Source organism: Neopsephotus bourkii, unplaced genomic scaffold (assembly GCF_033783945.1).
Source record: "Neopsephotus bourkii isolate Nb327-2 ecotype Australia unplaced genomic scaffold, CSIRO-AGI_Nbou_v1 NB_1825, whole genome shotgun sequence".
In the NCBI taxonomy this organism is placed as follows: Eukaryota; Metazoa; Chordata; class Aves; order Psittaciformes; family Psittacidae; genus Neopsephotus; species Neopsephotus bourkii.
In genome coordinates this window covers 6,926,966-6,948,618 of record NW_026902298.1, presented here as the reverse complement: position 1 = coordinate 6,948,618, position 21,653 = coordinate 6,926,966, and the positions used below count along the sequence as shown (strand labels likewise).

The following is a 21,653-nucleotide window of genomic DNA, read 5'->3' as shown; positions in this document are numbered from 1 at the left end:
GTGTTCTGTGTTGGGAACACAAACAACCTTTGGCCACAGGTCATGGTTCACTGACATCTTAGAAAACAGTGGGGCTGGCACAGTGCTGTCCCTGGACAAAACACTCAGTTAATGAAATAAAATGAGCTTTGCAATACATCAGGTGGATGTACATACACACAAGCAATGGAAAATACTTTGCTGGATGGGCAGAGCTCACTGGGTGTTATTTCAGCACCATTCCCCCTCATCTCAGAAGGTGATTCTGCAGAGCATTGGCTGTGAGCCTTGGGATAGAATCATAGAATAGTTAGTGTTGGAAAGGGCCCTAAGATCATCTAGTTCCAACCCCCTTGCCACGGACAGGGACACCTTGCACTAAACCAGGATGCCCCAGGTTCACAGAGTCACTGATAACCAAGGGGGTTATCCCCCAAGGGATGTCTCCTGGTTAGTGGCACTAGTGTCCCCAGAGACAATGATGTGTGTGCTGCCATAGAGGGCGAAACCTGTTCTCAGCAGGATGCCATCTCAGAGAGGAGACAGTCTATGTATCTAGGAAAGAGGGTTATGCACCAAAAGGAGAGACAAGGGAAAAGGGAGAGGAAAAATAATTGGGAAAATAGGTAAAATTGAAGGAAGGAAAGATCCATGTATGTGACATTTAAGCTGTGAAGTGCATGTCAGCATATTCTGTGTGCTAGGGCCATCCACATGAGATAGTACCATGCAGTGAATATACTCCCAAATGAAGTCCAGTACAACTTCCATTCCAACTCTTCAGACTCATATATGGTCTTAATACAAGTACCATAACCTGCACCACTCAACTATTCAGTGTTGCTTTTTATGGCTATCTCTGATCTGAGTCAAGTCTGATTTGCCTAAATCTGCTCCTCATCTTCCTGGGAGCTCTTGCCTTGCAACCAGCTTTCTGTTGGCTGGCATTGTAAGGGTCTGCGATACTCTGGATAAAGGAAAACCTAAATAACACTGATACTACCATTTCCACCTTGATGTTTATACCTTAACAGGGCATCTGCTCACTCCTGGATACAGGTAGGCATGTTAACCTGGGTACCTGTTGCAGGGAGAGCCAGCTGGGGCTCCAAGGCAGGTTGTCTGCAATGCCCAAGCTCATGAGCCTTCCCAGAGGCAGCACATCTCAGAAAAAGGCTCATAACAGCAGACTGCTTCATGATTCTTTCTTAAGAGAATTGCCCTCCCTTTCTCTCAGCTGAAGAAAACATTAATAGCAAACAGTCACAGGAAACAGCAGCAAGAGGTAATTCGTGTCATGGTGCCAACATGGAATACATTAAATTGGATGGAGTGTCACTGTGTATTTGAGTAAAGTTTTGACTTCAGAGGAACAACGTAAGATTTATACTAGAATAAATGAGAGCAGAGCTGCCTGGCTCCTTTTACACAGTGTATCAACAGCAAAAAGGGCATTTTCTTCTTAGTACACTGCAGTTGCCCTCCAAATGGGGCAGATCTATTAATAGAGTAAGTGGGCAGTCAGATATGCCCTTCAGAAACCTGCACGGTGCTCTAATTCTTCAGCCTCTAACTCACATATTGCACTACCAGGGGAAGTTGTAGGGCTGGAATAGTTTTCATTTCTAGCACGATGAACAGGATTTTTCACATATTTGTATTTCTATTCTCAGTACCCCTGCTACTATGTGCAACTAGAAAATTAATAAAGAGTTTATGGCTACAAGGATAGAGATAAAAGGAGGACAAGAACTGATGTACAGTAAGTCAATATAATCAGGAGGCATTGACGAGTGGAACACAAAATGCTTGCATTGCCTTCAAAGTCAATATTGCAGAGGGAAAAATAGATGTACACAATCACATAAACTCAGCTTAGCTACTGAACACTTCACAGACAAAATTCAGGGTTTCTAAGTGGTTTGGAGCTAAGGTTTTTGGTTTTGGTTTGGGGTGTTCTGGGTTTTTTTCCCATTTCTTTAGGATTTATCTATCACATCAGGAAAACAAGTGTTTGTCAGGCCCTGGGGTGTTAATACAGACTTTCATTTTGCTCTTCTTTCTGGCATTCCTTCTGTACCTCACAATAAGCAGCTTTTAATTCAGACCTCATCGAAGACTGGATATAGATCCTACTCAGTAATGAGCAATTCTAAAGATATTCTTGAAGCATTAAGAAAATTGTGTTTAACACTAATACTAACACTAATAAACTGTTCATTTCACTCACTAGAAACAAATGAAACCTAGGCTTATATCTACCTCATGGACATCCGAAGTCATGTACCCATGGCTATACAACCAATCTTTTGTAGTGACATTAAAGACTGAAAATGTGACATGGCAAGGTGGAGAGTGGAATATTTTACATCTTCGCATTCACTCACATGTCCCTTTCATTAATGTTTTTGTGGTCAAGTCATCCTTCCTTCTGGATGTTTAGAACAAGGCAACAGAAGGAGCCTTCCAGAGGGGGTTAAGTTTTCAGTTGATCTGGCAAGGATCTGAGCATATTCCCAGCATGATTTGGGACAAATCTAACCTAGATACGTTTATATGGTTTTGTGTTTGAACATATTTCTATGGTTATTACTATCACATTTTCTACAAAAGAAAGTCCCTTTTTCCTCAGTAGGAGTCAACTCTCAGTTTAATTTTAATGTTTCTTCATACACTTCATTGTATTTTTAATTTCTTGGCCCATCCTTAGTGCCTCTTCTATCTCTCTTCTTCTCTGCTAGAGCGAGTCTTCATTTCCCTTCCGTCTTCCTACTCTCTCCTCCTTGGAGCTGTGTTTTTCTTTCCATGCTTCCTCCCTTGGTCACACCTCTCCCTTCTCTCCAGCCATTCTGCCCTTCTCTCTCTTTTACCACTGTCTTACTAAGAATTTTCTTTCCCTCCCTTCCTCCCCACTCACCTCACTCAGTGCTCCCATGCTTTTTGAACTTTAACAGCCACAACCCCATTGTGCAGATGATGCCACACCAATGGCTTTGCCATGCCACCACCTCATGTTTCAACCCCTTGCACCACTGCCATCTCCTGCCCTTCCTCTTCTGCCAAGCTGCACAGCTGAAATGATTGCAGCAGTAAAAAGGTCTCCACTGCTCCGAGCTGTGTGTCCTGGGGGGCCGAGGCATTGACCACTGGAACACTGCCTGAAAGTAATCGATAGCACTGGGTGGCACGCCAACCTCCCGCTGGCCAACCAGGGATAACGTGGGGTATTTCCTAATTCTCTGAAGAGCAACAGCTATTTGTTTAAAAGAGGCCATCGCTCGAAAACATCTCTGTGCCTCCCTCAGACTGCTGTGCTTCAGGAGAGAAGAGCTGGAAAGCCTGAAGCCAGCTGCTGGGAACTGGAGCTTCGAGGCCAACTTAGACCCGTGTAGAAGGTAAGCAAAGATATTTATATACTTCCCTAAGCATTAAAAAGCAAATATTTCTAAAACTCTAGTTAAAAGTTAGAAGCTTTCTCTGAACACCTTGCTTAGCGAAGCTGTACAAGGTGCTTTTGTTTGCTGAATTAATAAAGTGCATTGAGTGCTTGTGGCAACCCAGAGTGTTTTCCTAAGTTGTAATAACAGTCGGATCCTCTGATGTACACAGGTAGCAAAGCAGCATTGATTGTGCTGGTCGAGGCTCTCACTGAGTCTGGTGATTGATGTTTAGTTAAGTTCTCCTTGCAGTTTGAAGTGGCATTGAGATAGGTCAGAGAGAATGGGCTGTAAACCCCTGTTCTTCCAGCCTAAGCTGTGTCACGTTGCTTTGCACCAGGCAAGAACCAAGCCCTCTGGCTATGTATGAAAGATGCAGAGGAGAGTTTATAACTCGCCTACAAGACAGCTTTTACAGAAGGAGGCCAGGCTGTGCCTGTGCTTGTTTGCTTCTCTCTGGGGAGGGGAAGTAGGTGAGATTGGGCAAGCACACGGAAAAGCAAAAGCTGGAATGAGACAGGAAAGCAAACAGGCAAAAGTCAGTGTAAAACATTAACAAATGCATTGGGTACCTGAGAGGAAGATGGGTGAAAGATCCAATATTCTTTCCACTTCTGCACTCCTTCCCTGCTTCATCTTTCCATTGCACATTGTTGATCTGCTTAGATTATTATCTGTTTGAACTGGGGCTTTTTCCAGTGCCTTGCAAAATGCCCTACCCAGTTTTGAGCACTATAAACAATAGGTAATGACCATAAACCAAGAAGCATCTCTGTTAAAAATGTTCCCTTCTGGAATAGTTTCATGCCAGCTAACTTGCTTTAAAGCTGGATTAAAAAGCATGATGTGATTGTAAAGTGCTCAGGAAAAAAAAAAATAGCCATCTAAGCACAGTGCTGTTATTAAACCTGCAGCAGCAGAGAACAATGCAAACTTTTTGCTATAGAAGAGCAAACTCAGAAGTCTTTGGCAGTCTCAGCTACCTTACAACAATATACTGCATCCCATAAAGTCCTTCTGCTTTCCCTCTGAGTTACAGAGGTCTGAGGACAATGGTCTGTCTTCATGACTTACCACACCTCTTGCTGTCTTTGTTCTGTCAATGAAGCTGGTTTCAGCCTGCCTCTGACTTTCTCAAATGTCTTCATGCTGTCTTTCACCTGGGCTATTCTGCTTGGGAACCCAGCCTTGATTGATTCCTATACTCCCAGCCTGCTTAATACCTTTTCAACACCAACTTCTGCCACAAAACTTCCAGGATTAGCCAATGCACATGACTAAATTGAGGGACATTTTGCTCTCTACTGCCTTGGTTATTACAAAACGTGCTTCCATGTAGCAAGAGTAGGTATTTGTGCGTGCATGGCTGCATGTGTATGTGTGTTCTGAAATGGTGTGTGTCCAGATCATCTTCCTTCTCTTATATTTTCTATCTTGCTCACAGGAAAGCAAAGCCTCTATGTCATAAACTGTCAGCTTTCTATGAGAACAGAAATGCACAGATTGATATTTGGTATTTTTATGCATTTGAAAGCCTTGAGCTGGAGTGAGGTTTTTACTATGATAAAACATCATGAAGAAGTTGTGATCAGTTTGTGCTATAAAGTCAGTGACAGTCTAAAGTTCAATGATCTCTGACCTAGTAGTCTGCAGTTTCCATCCTGACATGAAGAAATAGCTGTGGATCCACTTTTGTACACATCAGCCTTTTCTCTTTGGCTATAGGTCACAGTGTAGGTGCAGTATGAGCTGAGGTTGCTCACTTTGGTGAAGAGGGTTCTAATAGCAGCCTGCAACAAACTTGTAAGGGAGTGACAGAGGTGATGGAGTGGTGGAAGAGCATGGGAGCAACAGCCATGTTTACAGCTTGGAAGATTCAGATTGGACATGAGGAAAGACTTTTTCACCAGGAGGCTGAGGTGGCTCTGCAACAGATCACCCAGAGGGGTGTTATTAGCTCCATCCTTGGGGGGTTTCAAAGCTCAGCTACGCAAAGCCATGGCTGGCACAGTGACCTAGTGTTGGCAGTAGTCCTGCTTTCAGCAGGAGATAGGACTGGAGATCTCTTCCAATGATCGATTATTTATGTTGATTCCTTGATTTTAAAAGAACCTTACTGCTGTTAAATAACAACCTGCTGTTCTATACATTATGGCAGATCTCTGAAAATGGGTTTGGATGGCTTCGTGACCTGCCCTTAGCAAATAGGATTGGACATGTTTCCAGTTTTTCAGATATTTGAGGGTGGGTGCCAAACAGTCACATAACCAACAGTCTTATCTACCCTTATGTGCAGAGTTAGCATGTCATAGGAAACAGTAATGGAAGTTTCTCCAGGTCTTGCTGACAGTGTATTTTTGACTGAAATAGAGAAAATGCAGCTGGTGGGGCCCTGGTAAGGCTCCTCATGCTGCTCCAGTAGCAAGGCAAGTTTGAACATTTTTATGGCATTCCTGGCAGTCATCTCCTGCTTTTCTAGACCTTCAGTGCAAGAGATGATATCAAATCAGGTTCCTAAGGCAGTGGTCCTAGATAACTTGGTGCATCCACCTCCCCTTCCATTCTTAGCCCCACCATGAAGTCTGCTAGCCAGGGTGTCAGTTTGTGCAGCCATGGTTTTGTTACTGAGTCTCCCAGTTGTCCATTAACAATTAAAACAAAACTCCATTTCATGCCAACATGTGTTTAGTCCTGGCAAATTTGAATAAATTCAATTAAACATTCCAGTTTTTAATAATTCCATTTTAAATAACATCTCTGAAGGGAACAGGCTCTGTAGAACAGGGTTATCTGTGCCTTAACTGGAACATTTCTTGCTTCAAAACTGATCCTTCTTTCATGAAAGAAGAAAACTGCTGAAACCCCGTGTTCTCTGTGATGCAGTAACCCAAACCTCTCTGCATCTTTCCTCAGCAGAGAGCTACCATGTGCACAGGGAAGTGTTCGAAGTGCATTGGGATCACCCTGTTCCCACTGGCAGCCTGTGCCATAGTCTGCAACATCCTCCTGTATTTCCCCAATGGACAAGTTCTGCAGCTCAGTGAGATAACTGATCTGGTCTGGTTTTTCCATGGCATTCTGGGAGCTGGGATACTGGTAAGAGAGAATTGTTGCTACTGTTTCTTATGGGTTTGGTTGGGTTTTGTTTAAATTCAAGGGTAAGTATAACAAAAAAAAAAAGTCATAGAAACCTGTTTTGCATAAACATGTGGCCATCTTAACTGGGAAGTTGTGTACAGGACTCATAAAGTTCATTCAAGACTGAAAAAGTCTCTAATTACAGGGATCTGAGGTATTCCTGAAATAAATACGAAGACTCGAAGTCAGGAGGAAGCAATCAGACTTACTTCCCACTGTGGAGAAGGGTGACATGGGTGTTCATCCTCCATGAGTCAAAGCAAAACTGAGGTCCTAAACTCAGCTGGATGTGGGGAATGTTAACTGTTGCCTGCACCTCACATTACTCCTCTAACTGATTCTATGCTCACTTAAATCACAAGAAAACCACTAAGGGCAAAACTGAAGCATGTTTCAGTAGGTGTTTGTTAGAGACCTAGTCAACACAACAAATGTGGAGCTGCAAATGTCCTAAATCCCAAATGCCTCCCATGTTCCCACACACCCACTCAACTCCTTTTGGGTTTGATCTGGTTTATTTGTGGTCTTCTGCAACCAGTTCTCCATCCCACTGCTTAGGAAAGATGGCTTTTATGTGAATATCCATAACTAGAATGGAACATGTTTGGGAATACTGACCTTTCCAGTTCATTAGAAAGCCTGCTCCCCTTATGCTCTTCCAATTACCCACCCAAGTCAGACAAGAAGCTGAGTGAGTAACATGCCTATGACAAGTACTGGCTGTTCCGCACCCAGGCAGATGGTACACCAGCACAGAGCTGGCTACCTGCACAGAGTGTTTCAGAATAATTAGCTTAGAAAAAAGGAAATCTCATTCACAACCAGGCTATGATGCAGCTGCCTCTTAAGTCTATGTAAAAGGTACAGTGGTTGTGGTTCAGAGTCTTATTTCCCAAAGCAGAAACATGGTATAAATCCTTCTTCACCAGCAGCTTGCCTACTTCATCTTCCAGCTACCACTTAGGCCTATTACTCATTCTGAGCTTGAACGTAAGCATCAGTTTGTGAAGGAAGCCTAAAGCAACAAGTGGAACTACAGGAGAGACCTGTGGAAAATTCATATCACTGCAAGCCCAGGAGTCATTGGCGTTCAATGAAAGGAAAGGCAGATGTTAGGCATGACAGCATCACAGGCTCATTGAAAACATGCCTTCTTTTAAGGCTTTCTCACAGACTTGCCTGTGGCCACCACTGCATACATCAAAAATGAGAACAGCAAGTGAGAGGGGAGGAGGCAAAATTTGCATTTGCATTGATCTTCAAAACACAGCACGAGGAGTAATTATTGATCCACAAACAATGCTGTTGAGTGTGCGTGTTTCCCAGAAAACAGCATGACAAATGCCCACAGGTGAAGAGAATGCAAAAGAAAGCATTACCGTCAGCTCCATTTTCAGGTGCTGGAAGCATGAGAAAATGAATGTTGGCTTTCAGGCCTCCTAGGGAGCTAAGCCAGGCTCCATGACTGGAGCTTGATCTGTATCCTGACTCCACAGTCTGAACAGAGCAGGCTGCAGTGTGTTCCCCCATGCACTCAGCTTCTCCCCAAAGGAAACTCAGGAAGTCATGAAAAGGTTGCCCAACCTTGGAGGATCTCCCTGTAACCAGGACACAGGGCTGTGGAGGAAACTTCATAACAGCCTGACCTGCTCTATGAGTGAGCAAAGCTGCCTCCACATGGGAGTTCATCTCAAGACAGATAAAGCCTGGATGATCAGCTCACTTTTGGCTGAGCAGCCAGCCCCACCCTTTCCTCCTCCTCTGCTGCTTCCCTAATGGAACTTTGTATGACGTGAAAACCTTTCCGTTTCCTTATTTCAAAAGCTTAGGGTGTAAAGACTCGCTCTGTGTGTCATAGGAACACTTTTCCTAATGGAATCCAAAGCGCAACACTGGAAAATGCCTGACTGAGCAACAGCTCATGCATAGCCCTCATTTTACTCCCAGCCAAATCTAGCAAATTCTCATTCCCATGTCAAAAGGCGGGTATTTAGAATCAGGCTGCTAAGAAAACCCTTCATCCTGAGCCAGGCTAACGGATGATACAAAGCTGTTCACAGCCTAGATGGGAAACCTCCAAAGAAGAAAGATAGCCCTGGAGGACAGGGAGTGTTGGTTTGATAAGCAGAGGTATTAGCTCTCCTGAATGTCAGACAGCAGCATGCTGGGGCTGAGGCTGCCTTGGGGACCACCTCTGGTTATTCTGGAGCTCATTTCTTTCCAGGAAGAGGAATGTCTTTTTAACCTCCATGATCTACATCTGCAGGTCTCCATCTGTGGTCCAGCGGCCACTGCAGGTGCCGGCGGCTGCCCCTGGGGTGTGTATAAAAGGCAACAGAGAGTACATCCTTTGAAACATACCATGGGGTCTGCAAATCTAAGCAGATTTCATGGCACTATCCTACACAGTCTAAAGGTGATAGTCACTACATGTATAAATTCCCTCGGCTTCATTCACCATGGACACTGTGCTCTCCCTGCCCTACATGCAACAACATCTGTCCAGCATCTAGTCAGGCTGCTTGTACAGCTTTTAACTTATTTGTTCATTTGTTTGGTTGCTTCTTCTTTCATTAATTTTGTAGGGACCGTGTCCTACTTTCTCAAATACACATTTGTCTTGCGTTGCTCTTTGAAATGCCTACACAAGCAGTGGTGGGCAGAGGCAAGGCAGCAGGAATGGTCTGGTTGCACAGCACAGCTAAACCCACAAAAGCTTTCTTGCCCTCTAGCTACCAAACTAAATGCAGCTTTTCCTATCTCCAGAATGCTTCTGTAAGGTGACATTATATCCTGAGACACAGATGGTTACTGACTTCATTATATCAGTCCAGCTCAACCTGATAATTACCATGGAGAAAGCTGATGTTAACTGGGAGTTCCCTGTTTAGAGAAGTCCATTCTGTAGGTTTTCCAGAAGCTTAGCATAAAGACCCAAAGCCAGATGTGTTTTAGGAAGTTTAAGACTGATTTCTCAATGGCAATGCAGAGCAGGGTGCTCAGAAGACTTAAATTGACATAGTTCTTACTTCACCGATGCATCTTTTCTGAACAGAAATTCCATTTTCTCAAAACTAACACATTTATTCCTGAAAAAGAAACAACAAAACCCTGCTGAAAAAAAGTATAGCTTCAGCGATCAGAATCACTGTACCAGAAACTTGACAGCCAGCTCTAGATGTAAGTTAGTTTCTCTTCAGCAAGCACCAACGTCTAAGCAAGTGTAACTCACAGAGAAGAGGCAGAAGGAGGTTTGCATTTGAGGAACATGATGCCCCAGCTCCTAGACTTTAAAACGCATCCCAGCAGAAATACTGCACGCCGATTCAGCTTGTTCTTTTCTCACAGGTTATTTTACCAGCATTCATGATGCTAGGAGCAGGCGGAGCAGGATGTTGCGCTAACAGATGTGGGGTAAGTGGATATTTAAGTGTTGAAATGGCACTATGGGGTTTGTGCAACAGCTCTTAAGTGGCTGCTCAGCAGGTGGAAATGTACAATGACAAACCATGGCACCACTATCAACAGCCATGTCAGGGAAATGCAGAAGAGGAGCTTGATCTACAGCGTCCCTGGGCTGGGGCTGAGAGCTCAGTTAGCCAACAAGAATGTTATGATAGCCACTGATAGGAAGGGTAGCGTACTCAGCTGGGGCAAGTCCTGGAGCATTTATGCACAGTGCTGAGGGCAGAGGGGTACAAAGCTTCTCTACTTCGCCCTACATCAAGTAAAATCTGGCTCCAGCTTCCTCCTGCTTGAGGCAACCCTAAAGATTGAGACAGCTGCCTGTTCTTTCTCCTTCCAATTGATTCTATTTCACAGTACCCTTCCATGGCAATTTGTTTTTCCACAGGTGCATCCGTATTTGCCTCTGTAGGGGCAGATAGGTCCCCTGCTTTGCAGGCCCATGCTTAAAGCCTGAGCTGTTGTGGATGGCACCAAGAAGCCAGCGCTGCTTCCTGCAGCTCTGACCTGTAGCACACATCTTTCCAAGCATTATGCACATGAAAGGTGCAAATGCAATTTGGGCTCTTTGCCATCCAGAGAAAAGACAGAGAGAATTTTCCACTTGATAATTATTATAAAGCAACATGACATACACAGGCATCTCCATTAATCCTCATGCCCTGGGCATAGATTTCTGTGTGGTTATCATTATTAGCAAAATAATTTGATTTAGAAATGCCATTTTTAGTCTGCATCCTTCCCAGAAGCAGCCTGGAATGAGAGATTCCAGACGACAAATCGTGTCTCTTCTGTACTCTTCAATTAATATTTAGTTTCATCCATAAGAAGGCCTTTACCTCTTCAAGATGTTTTACTTAAGTAATTCATTATTCATAATGCCAGAATAACATCTTTCATTAATGTCAACAAGTACATCCCAAGGGACATGCCATTGCATTGATTTTACCCAATGTCACATGCACAAAAATGATGCTGACAATGCCCAAGTCGGCAGTTGCAGAGCTGGGGTTGAATCTAGGCACCCTGAACCCAGTGCCTGAGCCAGCTGCATCTCATTCTGAGTGAGGTAGAAAGTGGTGGTGAAAACAGCCATACTATGGTGAAAACAGCCATAATGTGGGTGTTCCCATACTGCTGAATGTGGTAAGTCAAGAGGGGGAATCCAGCTGAACTGGGCTCAGTCTGTACGGCATCTCAGTTCTCCCTTCTCTGTCTTTCATCCTAGCACTAAATATTACAGAGCCAAGAGTCAAATGTCCCCAGACTGGCTGGGTTCACTCCCCCAGCCTACTAATGCAGGTGGTAGCACCATGCTGTCCAGCAGCCCGCATCCACAGAACCCCCACTCTCCCTCATTCACATCCACCAGCCTTTGACTGTCTAAGCCATTCCTGGAAGCAGCACACAGGTACCAAGGATCGTGTCTGCACCTTCTCATCACTGATGGGTTACTTATTAGCTCTTCTTTGTTTGCTGTTATAGAGGAATGCAATAGACATTGTTGAGAAGGTAGTTTGATTATTAGATGGGGCTTTGAGCAACCTGGTCTAGTGCAAGGTGTCCCTACCCATGGAAGGGGGGTCGTAACGAGATGAGCTGTAAGGTCCTTTCCAACCCAAACCATTCTGTGATTCTATGATTATATCATTCTATTATTCTGTGATTCTATGACTATGTGCTATGATATTTGTATAAAGATAGTTAGCTGATGGCCAGGTGATGAAGATACTCAAGAGCCAAGTCTCTACTACTATTCAATAATAGGGTAGTACTACTAGAGAACAGGCTTAGCGGGGGACAGTGTATCTTTGAAAATGCTGTCTTCTGGGACTGTGGGAATTGCCCACTTCTTTGAGGTGGAAAGGGGTGAAGCTTTACAAGTCACACTGTTTTAAACAGAACGTGGCTCAAGGTAGAGATGAGATGGGGACATGAGCAAAGAGCTAGTGGTTATGAATGGTATTAAAAACAATAGTTTCCCCTGCATGGCTCCTGGGGAAGGGTGATTTCCAGGCATGCAAAAAGGGGTGAGCATTGCAGGGAAATCTGAAGGCCAAGGATGTGCTTCTTCAGGAGGAGAAACCTCAGGAAATGTTGCTTTGAGGATAGTGGGAAGAAATGTAGACACCCACAGCAGGGTTGCTCACATACCCTGACTATAGGCTGCATACCCAAGGCAGGGTTTGTACGGTGTGAGTCACCAGGCTCTTGGTGGTGTGTCCATCAGCTTCCAGCTATTGTCAGGGAACTAACCCATACTGGAGCTACCCGGGAGCCTCTGTAATCCAAAGGTCTGTTTGGCCACTGTTCTGCTTTTGGAACCTTAGGTATAAAATGACTATTTATACTGAATACTCAGCATTGTTTTTTTGTAGGAGCAACAAAAAAAATACACTCTAAAGAACTAATACCGGTCAGAATTATTATTCAATCAGAACATTACCATTTTCCTCAGGGTAGGGACTCAATCCTATTATATTTTGAACAATTCCTGGCTTAATAGCTTCAGACTTCATCAAGACCTTTACCTTCTGCTGAAGTATCAACAATAGGAGTAATAATTGTTATATTTCTCATCCTTTTTATTCTCTTTATTGAATTCTACAGTTCCCAGTGATTATGTGCTGCATTGAGTAAGTTTTTTCATTAATTCATTTCAAATTGTTGCCTTCAAGCATACCTAGATGGCTTCTTGTCCTTGCATAATGGAAGTAATGAGTTTGGAAAGTTAACAGATTTACAAAACGTCCATGTCTTAGCATGAGCATATCTGAAAGCATCCACTGCGCTGGCACAATATGGAAAAAAGGCCCCACAAAATGCAGCTTCTGCCATTGCATCTGCAAACATACTCTGATATTTGACTTTAAGCCTTCCTTTAGAGTTATTGGTAGAACAAGATAGCCATAGCAGCTTTGCAGACAAAGAAACTTAAATAAAGATATCTGCATAACCAGACAGAATGCTAATTCCACCAAAAAAAAAAAAAAACCCAAACAAGAAGAGAGAAAGAAATAGAGAAGAAATGTGCATGAAACAAGAAATATAATAAGCAATAAAGAGCAGCCTAAGCTGGGACAGGATGAGCTTGGTAACTTCACCAATGCAGCTGATGCAAATGCTCAAAGAATAAATGCTAAAAGTCTTCCTCAGCTCACCAGGAAAATGCTGAAAGGGTGAGATGAGGAAACAGTTAACAAAATTCTTGTATTTCCACAGATTATGGGGCAAGCCTTCAGAAAAGTCTACAGAATGGTAGATATAATGGGGAAATACAACTGCACATGTAGAAAATGCTGAGGCAATCTAACAGCTGCAGCAGCTTCAGACAGTAGAGTCCTTGTCTATGTGACTGTATGCACAGTAAGGGAAATAGATGACATGAAGTTAGTCATACAGCCAACAGATTTCAGATGAGAGGATTGTGTGTCAGAGAACAGTCATCAAAGATAACACTGACAAGTGCTACTAGCACTAATCACTGTCATAAAACATAGTAATAGCAAATGACCGTTTGACTTTTGCTATCATAATTACGTTTGGGATGCCCCATACTGCTATGCTGTGCTAAAACTAGGCTTTAGCATAATTAAGATCGTTCAACCAAGATGCAGAATGCATGGTTGAAATAAACAAGAAAACAGATGAGGAGGGGTTCAGCACAGGTAGCAGTTTCAGACAGAGTATCAGTCACTCACCTTCACTGCAAGGGATGGCTGGTGATCTTATTATGAGAGACAGTGCATCAGCTATAACCCAGGCACTGCTCTGGTCCAAGACATACTAAATTACCTACATTTGCTGACACTGAAGCCTTGCTAAGAGGCAACCCAGCCAGCATACTGATAAAGACAAAAAGAGCACCCACCTTTGCAAAAAAACAGACTGAGTTATTAATCAGTAATGATTAAATAAATCTCATGAGAAATCACAGCAGCTTCTAACTCAGGCATTGCTTTAAAGGCAAAACAACACACAAACAACACTCAAAAATGAGTCAATTCACACACCAGCAGCACACAAAGCTTTACAGAAAGCAGTCATCAGCTCACAAGTTGGAAACTGCGTGCACTAGTTTGAACGTGTTTAGGCAGTGAATTCAAGACTGTGCCACAAATGTATAACATGGATGGTGGATATTTCCATTTGACTCTCTATTGCAGAGCTCTGTGGGGCTGCTGTCAGTAGGAGAAGGTTTCTATCTTCCTTGTGGGCTGTTAAATTCCACTGGTATTTGCTGGCAGTAGGGAAATATGAGGCCTGCGGTATTTGGCTTCAAACCCAAGTCATGGATGGGAGTGTTTCCAGTGTGCTTCCTCAGCTGTGCCTCTGCCCTGACTCCGAGGCAGTCTCACCTCCTTACCCCAGTCCAAGCCTTCCTTTGGCTCTGTCAGTCTCCTCCAGAGTTTTCCCTCTTTTTTCCTTCTTGGCAGAGTTGTGAACAACCACAAGCAGTGACTCTCAACAAGCCTAGTGGGAAGCCTGTCCCAGATACACCACCAGTAGCACCCTCCTGATATTCTTGTTGCTATATTACAAACATCAATGAGGTACAATCTATCCATTAACAGAAAACTGCCCCAAAACTGAGTAAAGGTAACATTTCCTTGGGAGTGGCCAATGTAAAAAGTGTAAGTGCATTACATGTAATTCGAAGTCACTGATGGTTGCCACATGCAGCAAAATCAGGTTTCTCAACACAAGCAGTGGCAGCCACATCAGGCTGTTGCAAAATTTAAAAAAGCAGCAATAAAAAAAGGCTTTTTTTTGCATTCCTCATCAATTAGCCAAAGCACTAATGTACCTTCTGTCGCTTTCATACCTGGTTCAGTAGCTGCTTGCCAGTTTCTGTTGGTACAAGAGATGAGAAAGGTGCTCTTGGTCAAGAGATGGAAGTGTCAAGGCACATGATATGGATGACATCAAGCCAGTACTGGCTTATTACTGGCTTTTTGAAAGATGTCCCACCATATTTTTCATAACTGATGGGTCAAATATAGATCTCTGGACAAGTAAAGCTCTGGGCTTACCCACTTTTCAGAGCAAAGCAAATACAGTCTGAAATCCTTTCACATCTAGGACAGCTGCACAGTCCGATAAAGTCAACTGATTTTTATTCCCACAGATATCATGCTGTTACTATGGGTTTCAGCATACAATAAGAAACAGACAAAGATAATTCCTTCCTGTTCGGTGTAAGCTTTCCATGCTACTCAAGCCTCTGTGCATGCAATGCTGATGGTCTTTTCCCTTTCAGATGCTGCTGTCAGTGGTCCTGGCTGTGCTGGGATTTGCCGGAGGAGCATACTGTGTGGTCATCTCCTCACTGGGGCTGATTGGGGGCCCTCTGTGTGACACAGGTGATGGAGAATACCTCTATCCTTTCAGGAATGACACTCTGGAGTGAGTATGACTCCCTAACCTTAATTCCTCCAACTTTGCCTTCCCTAAATCTCTCTACATCTTTCTATATAAAATCAGGATTTTCCCAACATGAACTGATCGTCTCCCCTGTCTACACCTAAATTCACATTCCTCTGAGTGCCATGTTCCAGCTGGTCAGTTCTTTGACCAAGGAATCACCTTTGGGAAAACTGCCTGAGTTTCTTCTGTTGTGCTCATCATCAGCCCCTTGTGCAAGTTGCACCAGGCTTTCAAAAGGCTGCTGAGCTGTGACTCCCACTGGAGTCAAAGGGAAATGTTTGATAACTGTGATATCTGTTAAATCATCATGAATTGAGTCTATTTTAACAACTTCTGAATAGCAGAATGAAACTCTTCTCTGAATCATTCAGTTAACCTTGGCAACCATGCTCTTCAAGCCAGCAGTAGAGGTGATGAATAGACTGGGCTGAGATAGCAGAGCAGGAAATGGAGAATATGGAGACATGTTTTAAAATCCTCATGATCCTTTCCCTTTAGTTACTGACACTGCCATGAATCAAAAGGGAGATTCTTGTGCATGCAACAAAGTACAGATGTGTCTCACTTCCCTAGTCATCAATTGCACCCCTGTAAAGGGAATTCTGAAGAGAATCACCAGCTTTTACCAATTATAGTAGAATTTGAGACTCACTTTGTTCAATCAAATTCAGAAAGTGTAATGCCAGAAAACACAGAAAGCATTCTCAAATTTGTGTTTTCTAATACATTGCCAGTTATTTTTCTCTATCACAGAGGCAATTATTTGTTCAATCAGACAACGTGGAGCATTTGCAAAGAACCTGAAAACATCATCCTTTGGAATATCATCCTTTTCTCTATTCTCCTGGCCATTGGTGTGATTGAGGCTATTCTTTGTTTTATTCAAGTCATCAATGGACTCACTGGCTTCATATGTGGCACATGCATGAGGAAAAGAAAGGTTGGTGAGCAGGAAAAGATCTCAGAGTACTTTACGTTCTTACCATTTTCCTTTTTCAGGCTCTGGTAAGGGTACATGAGCAGAGAGATCAGCACAGCCCCTGAATGAGCTCCTCCAGGGAGCTGAGGCAGTACAGATGCACTTGCGCACTGTCTCTCCATCACACTGCAGTCAGGGATAACCTGGTCCTCAGATATTTCAAAACAGCGGAGCAGCGTGATGTGTTGACATGCTTGGTTGCATGGTTATGTTCCCATTCAAGAAGCCTTTTTGATGACGGGTAATGGCTTTTGGCATCTGAGAGAGGGATGAGAAGCAGAGGGGTTTATAATTGGTCAACAGTAGTAAAAATGTCATTTTAGAAAATGGAAGGAAACTTCTTTTAAGTTTTATTTATCATCATTGCTTTCTTTTCACTATTTATTTTCACTATACAAGATGCTTGCAGGAAGTCTAATATCCCCTGGAATATTAATTAACCATCTTTCATTCATTGCCTTTCAGACAACTATTTCTGGAATGTGAGTGACCTACAGGACAAGCATTGAGCTGCCAACTCACACACAATAAGGATAGTGCACTGTGATGTATTTATGAGGGGGACAACAAAGAAAACCTAAAATGTCAGGAGTTTCATGGAGGGAAATGAATTTTTGATAAAGGAGTCAGGGTGGAAAAGGTCTGGATCACTTAGACCTGAGACTGCAGCTTTTCATCTCTCTAAATATATCTACTAGATCTCAGTAGGTATTGGCAAAACCACCAATCTGTCTGGTCCTGACTGCTATACTTGCACATAAAACACAACAGTACCCATATAAATCTCACCACTTGCCCCCTGTGTATATGGGAATCTGAACCATTGTTAATGTACACATTTATCAGCTTCACCAAGCAGAAGCTCTCTGGCTGGATTTAAATAACCTCCTGTCCTCCCAAAATCCCATGAGCTCACCCATCTGTTGCTATTAACTTGCTAACTGGGCACTTCCAGATTTAAATTAGGGTGTGCATGGAATATATTGAAGGCATATGTAACACCACAGAGGCAGGCAACCGAAGCATAGTTTTCAGCCACTCTGGAGGCAAATCCTCTTGTGCCCATTCAGTGGCTTGCTGTAGTATTTGACGAAGTCCAGTGCACTTCTAAATCAGTTCTTCAGAATCATCTAAGAGATGTGGCATTTGAATCTGTATAGACAATAGGGGTTGCAGCAAAAGTTTAGAAATGTCTGGTTTCATGAAACAGTCGAGAACCTCACCACCAATTTTGCTCACTGGAGACTGCATAGGAATTTCACTGATTTCCACAAAGGTCTGTAGGGCTGTTCTAGAATAGATTACATGGACAAGCAATTAACTAGTCAAGATAAACATCAAATCAATAAAGGTAGTCATTATGTGCAGCTTAGTAGCAAATAAGAGATACAATCGGAAAGGCAACAGATTGCATCAGTCTTGGTGTTACAGCTACAGTAATCCCAAGTGGGAACTGTGTAATTCCTCATCACTACTCAAGATCAAGGCATTGACACTAAAGTCCATGACCGGCAAATTTCAGAAGCCCCATCATTTCAGCGACTTCCTCAGAGGTTGATTCCTGGACATGCCACTGAGTCAGCCAAACTGTAAGATAACCTTCATCCATCCTGAATGCACGTACACAGTTATGAAAATCTGAATATACTTTAAGCACTTGGAGTCCATTTTTCACAGAGAAACACTGATTTTTTCTCAGTCAAAAGTTGTTCACATTTCTGCATTGTAGCATAGAAGCAAATTATTTGAGCACAGCTAATGTGGACACACGTGGCTGTGCTGTCCTCTAATGCAGCACAGAAAATGCTTTGTATTAGTGTCCCGTTTGCACAAAATGGGGAAGAAAACGCCAGCTGCGCTAGATGAGGAGCACAAGTATTCTGCCTTGGAGTATCGCTTCACCCCTAAAGCAGGAAATTTGACGTATAAAACTTAAAAGTACCTTTTGTAAAAGAAAAAGATGCATAAGACTTGTCAAAGTTTGCAGTCGTAGCCAGGAGCACCCAAACCTGCCAAGTGGCTTAAATGGCTCATGCCCATTGTCAGCAGTGAAGCCTGGGCAGTGCTACGATATAAAGCAGACATCAAAATAAAGCCAACTGATTCAACCAGGAAAAGACTCAAGGAGGCAGCTAGAAGCAAGGATATTCATCATGCACTCAGGCACAGACAGACTCCTTCATCAGCAGAGGTGCTCTATGAGCTCTTCATGGTCCCTAAACACCAGCCCTGCCCTCATCCTTTAGTCTTGCCTCCCTGACCCTCATCTCAATGATAGAGCCAGTTTAGGCTGTGCTAACACGGGGAGAGGGAGTTGTACCCAGTGGCACACACCAGTTCCAGCATGGAAAAGTACATGCACTGTACTGCTGCCATCTGCTTGCTCCAAGCCTTCTGCCCTGGGGATGTTCAGTGTCATGTCTGCATGCTTACAGGGACACCTCTGTCCTGCCGACTGTGTGATCACTGGCCTCTCTGTTATATGTAAATATTAAATACTGTCATTCTGAAGTGATTTTCTGTCTTGTTTTGTGTGACCTAAAGGACTTCAAACTAGCTCCAGCAGGAAGAGACACGGAACAACACAGAAAACAGAGTTAAAGTGTCTAGCTTGAACCACCAAAAAGCAGTCTTTTCTGGGACAGGCATCAAACTACGTAGCTGATGGACGAGTCATCCTTCCCCCAGCCCGCTGTGAAAGAGATGACTAAGGCAGGTGGGAGGCATTGCCTTTCAGGGCAAGATTGGAACTGGGCTCTGCAGGTTGGAACTAGATGATCTTGAGGTCCTTTCCAACCCTTACCATTCTATGATTTTATGAAGATCCAGCTGTCTACCCTAGACAGGAGCATTTAGTGCCATTTGAAATGCAGCAAAGCATCCTGCCCATCCTCCAGATGCAATGTGGTACATGTCCTCTGTCCTACCTGAGAGCCACTCGCAGATGTCTAGAGACCCAAGTATCTCAGCTGGAACTGGGGTGTGGGTGACCAAGGCAAATGCCTCTCTTGGAAGTTAAATATTCACTTAGCCAGGATGCATAAAGGTGGCTAAAATTTGGTGAAATCTTTGTGGTTTTTTGGATCACCTTATTCACATTTTGCATGAGACAAAGCCTGACCTCCCAGAAGTATCACAAGAGCCTTCTCTGGGAGCTGGTCAGGACATAGCAACGGGGGCAGCTGCTCACATCAAGCACTGCAGGGAGACCTGCAAACCCAATCTTTTCTGGGCTTGGCTTCAGAATATGGCTACATAATACTACTACTAATAAATTCAATTTGGACAGAGCTGGGTGGAATAAAGAGATCATGTTTCAGAATCGCAATTGCTACAGATTTTAAGGGGTTTTGTTGTTGGTGTAAGTTTTGGGTTTGGTTTGGATTTTTTTCCAAAATGGTATTATTTCAGGGAAATCTGAGAAAGGAAGAGGCATTTTGTCTCTGAAATGTTTTATGTATTGTACACATGAAGAATTTAGTAAAACTAAAGAACTCATGATATACTTCTGTATCTATCTTTAATTTCTAATCATCTTCCTCCCTCCCTCCCTCCCTCCCTTTCTCCCTCCCTCCCTCCCTCCCTCCCTCCGTTCCTTCCTTCCTTCCTTCCTTCCTTCCTTCCTCTCTCTTTCTCTTTTCTTTTGTTTTGTTTTCTTTTCTTTTTCTTTTCTTTTCTTTTTTCTTTTCTTTTTTCTTTTATCTTTTCTTTTATCTTTTCTTTTCTTTTTTCCTTTTCTCTTCTCTTCTCTTCTCTTCTCTTCTCTTCTCTTCTCTTCTCTTCTCTTCTCTTCTCTTCTCTTCTCTTCTCTTCTCTTCTCTTCTCTTCTCTTCTCTTCTCTTCTCTTCTCTTCTCTTCTCTTCTCTTCTCTTCTCTTCTCTCCTCTCCTCTCCTCTCCTCTCCTCTCCTCTCCTCTCCTCTCCTCTCCTCTCCTCTCCTCTCCTCTTCTCTTCTTCTTCTCTTCTTCTTCTCTTCTTCTTCTCTATCCTTTTCTTTTCTTTCTTTCCCTTTCTCTCTTTCTTTCTCTCTTTCACTCTCCCTCTTTCTCTCTCTCTTTCCTTCTATCTACTTATCAGTTTGTCTTCTCTATATCTACCAATCTTAAATAATTACTTGTCATAAACTCACACAGGCATAATGACAATGTATTTGTTCAATTTTTACACTGATTACAGCCTCACCACACAGGCTCTCAGAAAAGGAGTAAAAATATTACTTTCTGACCAAATCATCCCTCTATCTTCCGCATTTGAAGCTCACGTAGTTCAGCCACCTGCAAATTTGTGTTGGTTGGAAGAGAAAAATTGTTCCTGGGTTTAGCTTGGAATAGGAATAAAACTTTAGGCCAAGAACATCATCTGAGAAACTGTAAATGTTTGGAGACCAATTGCCCTGTGTTTCAGCTTCCAGGATCAAGGACATGACTCAAATAGCTGGGTTGGAAACCACAGACTTGTTCATACCATCTCATTTCAAGAGGAACTGTCAGATCATTTTGATGCAAATAGCTCAGATGCCTCAGGCCCAGTGCTGGGTTTTTCTTGGCACAAAGAGCAAAGCAAACCAGTGAGAGGTTGGTCCCCACACAGCTCCCTGTGCCACGGCCTCTGCTCTACTGCCCCAGCTTCAGCCCTGCATCTCTCCTCCCAGGGAGCTCCTCTCAGGTAACCACTTCTTTGCAAACAACTTAAGAAGCAAAGGAAATGAATAAAACCCCAAAAGTTCACAGATTCTCAAAGTATTTTATTTCCTACAGAGCACCAGATCTTTGGGCTTGTCCCTTTCCAGAGGAGTGACAGGAAACAGCCACCCTTCAGAAAGACCCTTCCTTGTGGCACTTCTCATGCCCATGGGGCACAGAGGACTGGCTAAAGCTCATCATCAGTAATGTAGCACATTTAACGCAGAAAAGCAGGGCTATAGCTTTATCCTAGGCACAGATGCCACTCTTTTGTCCACCTTTATCTCTTCCTGTGGGTTAGCTTCAAAGCTGAGTAGCTGTAAGTGTCGATCTCACTACAGTGTAGATCATTCCTACCGTAGACAGAAAACAACCCTAGTACACAGCACTCCTCCTTTCTTCCAGGCACTCCTCTATTTTTATCAATCACCTCTCACAGTTTGCTCCATCAAGGTCAAGTGATAAGGAGAGAGTAAGAGCACGTCTGAGTATCCCTCAAGTAGATACTCAGAGCCAATGGAGATACACCAGAATATCCCAGCTGCTA

At 43.3% G+C, this 21,653-nt stretch overlaps 1 protein-coding gene across 2 annotated transcripts; it reads left to right on the top strand.

Moving 5' to 3' along the window:
* Nucleotides 1-3,218: 3,218 nt before the first annotated feature.
* On the top strand, nt 3,219-18,936 carry LOC133206956 (transmembrane 4 L6 family member 1-like). Of its 2 annotated transcripts, none has more exons than XM_061343314.1 (6): nt 3,219-3,374; nt 6,333-6,512; nt 9,903-9,968; nt 15,280-15,425; nt 16,200-16,386; nt 16,891-18,936. In XM_061343314.1, exons 2-6 carry the CDS (start codon nt 6,342-6,344, stop codon nt 16,909-16,911), a joined length of 591 nt encoding a protein of 196 aa, XP_061199298.1. In that variant the 5' UTR covers nt 3,219-3,374; nt 6,333-6,341; the 3' UTR covers nt 16,912-18,936. The 2 variants fall into 2 exon arrangements, with proteins under 2 accessions (XP_061199298.1, XP_061199297.1); XM_061343313.1 differs by having other exon boundaries at nt 6,330-6,512.
* Nucleotides 18,937-21,653: the final 2,717 nt, after the last annotated feature.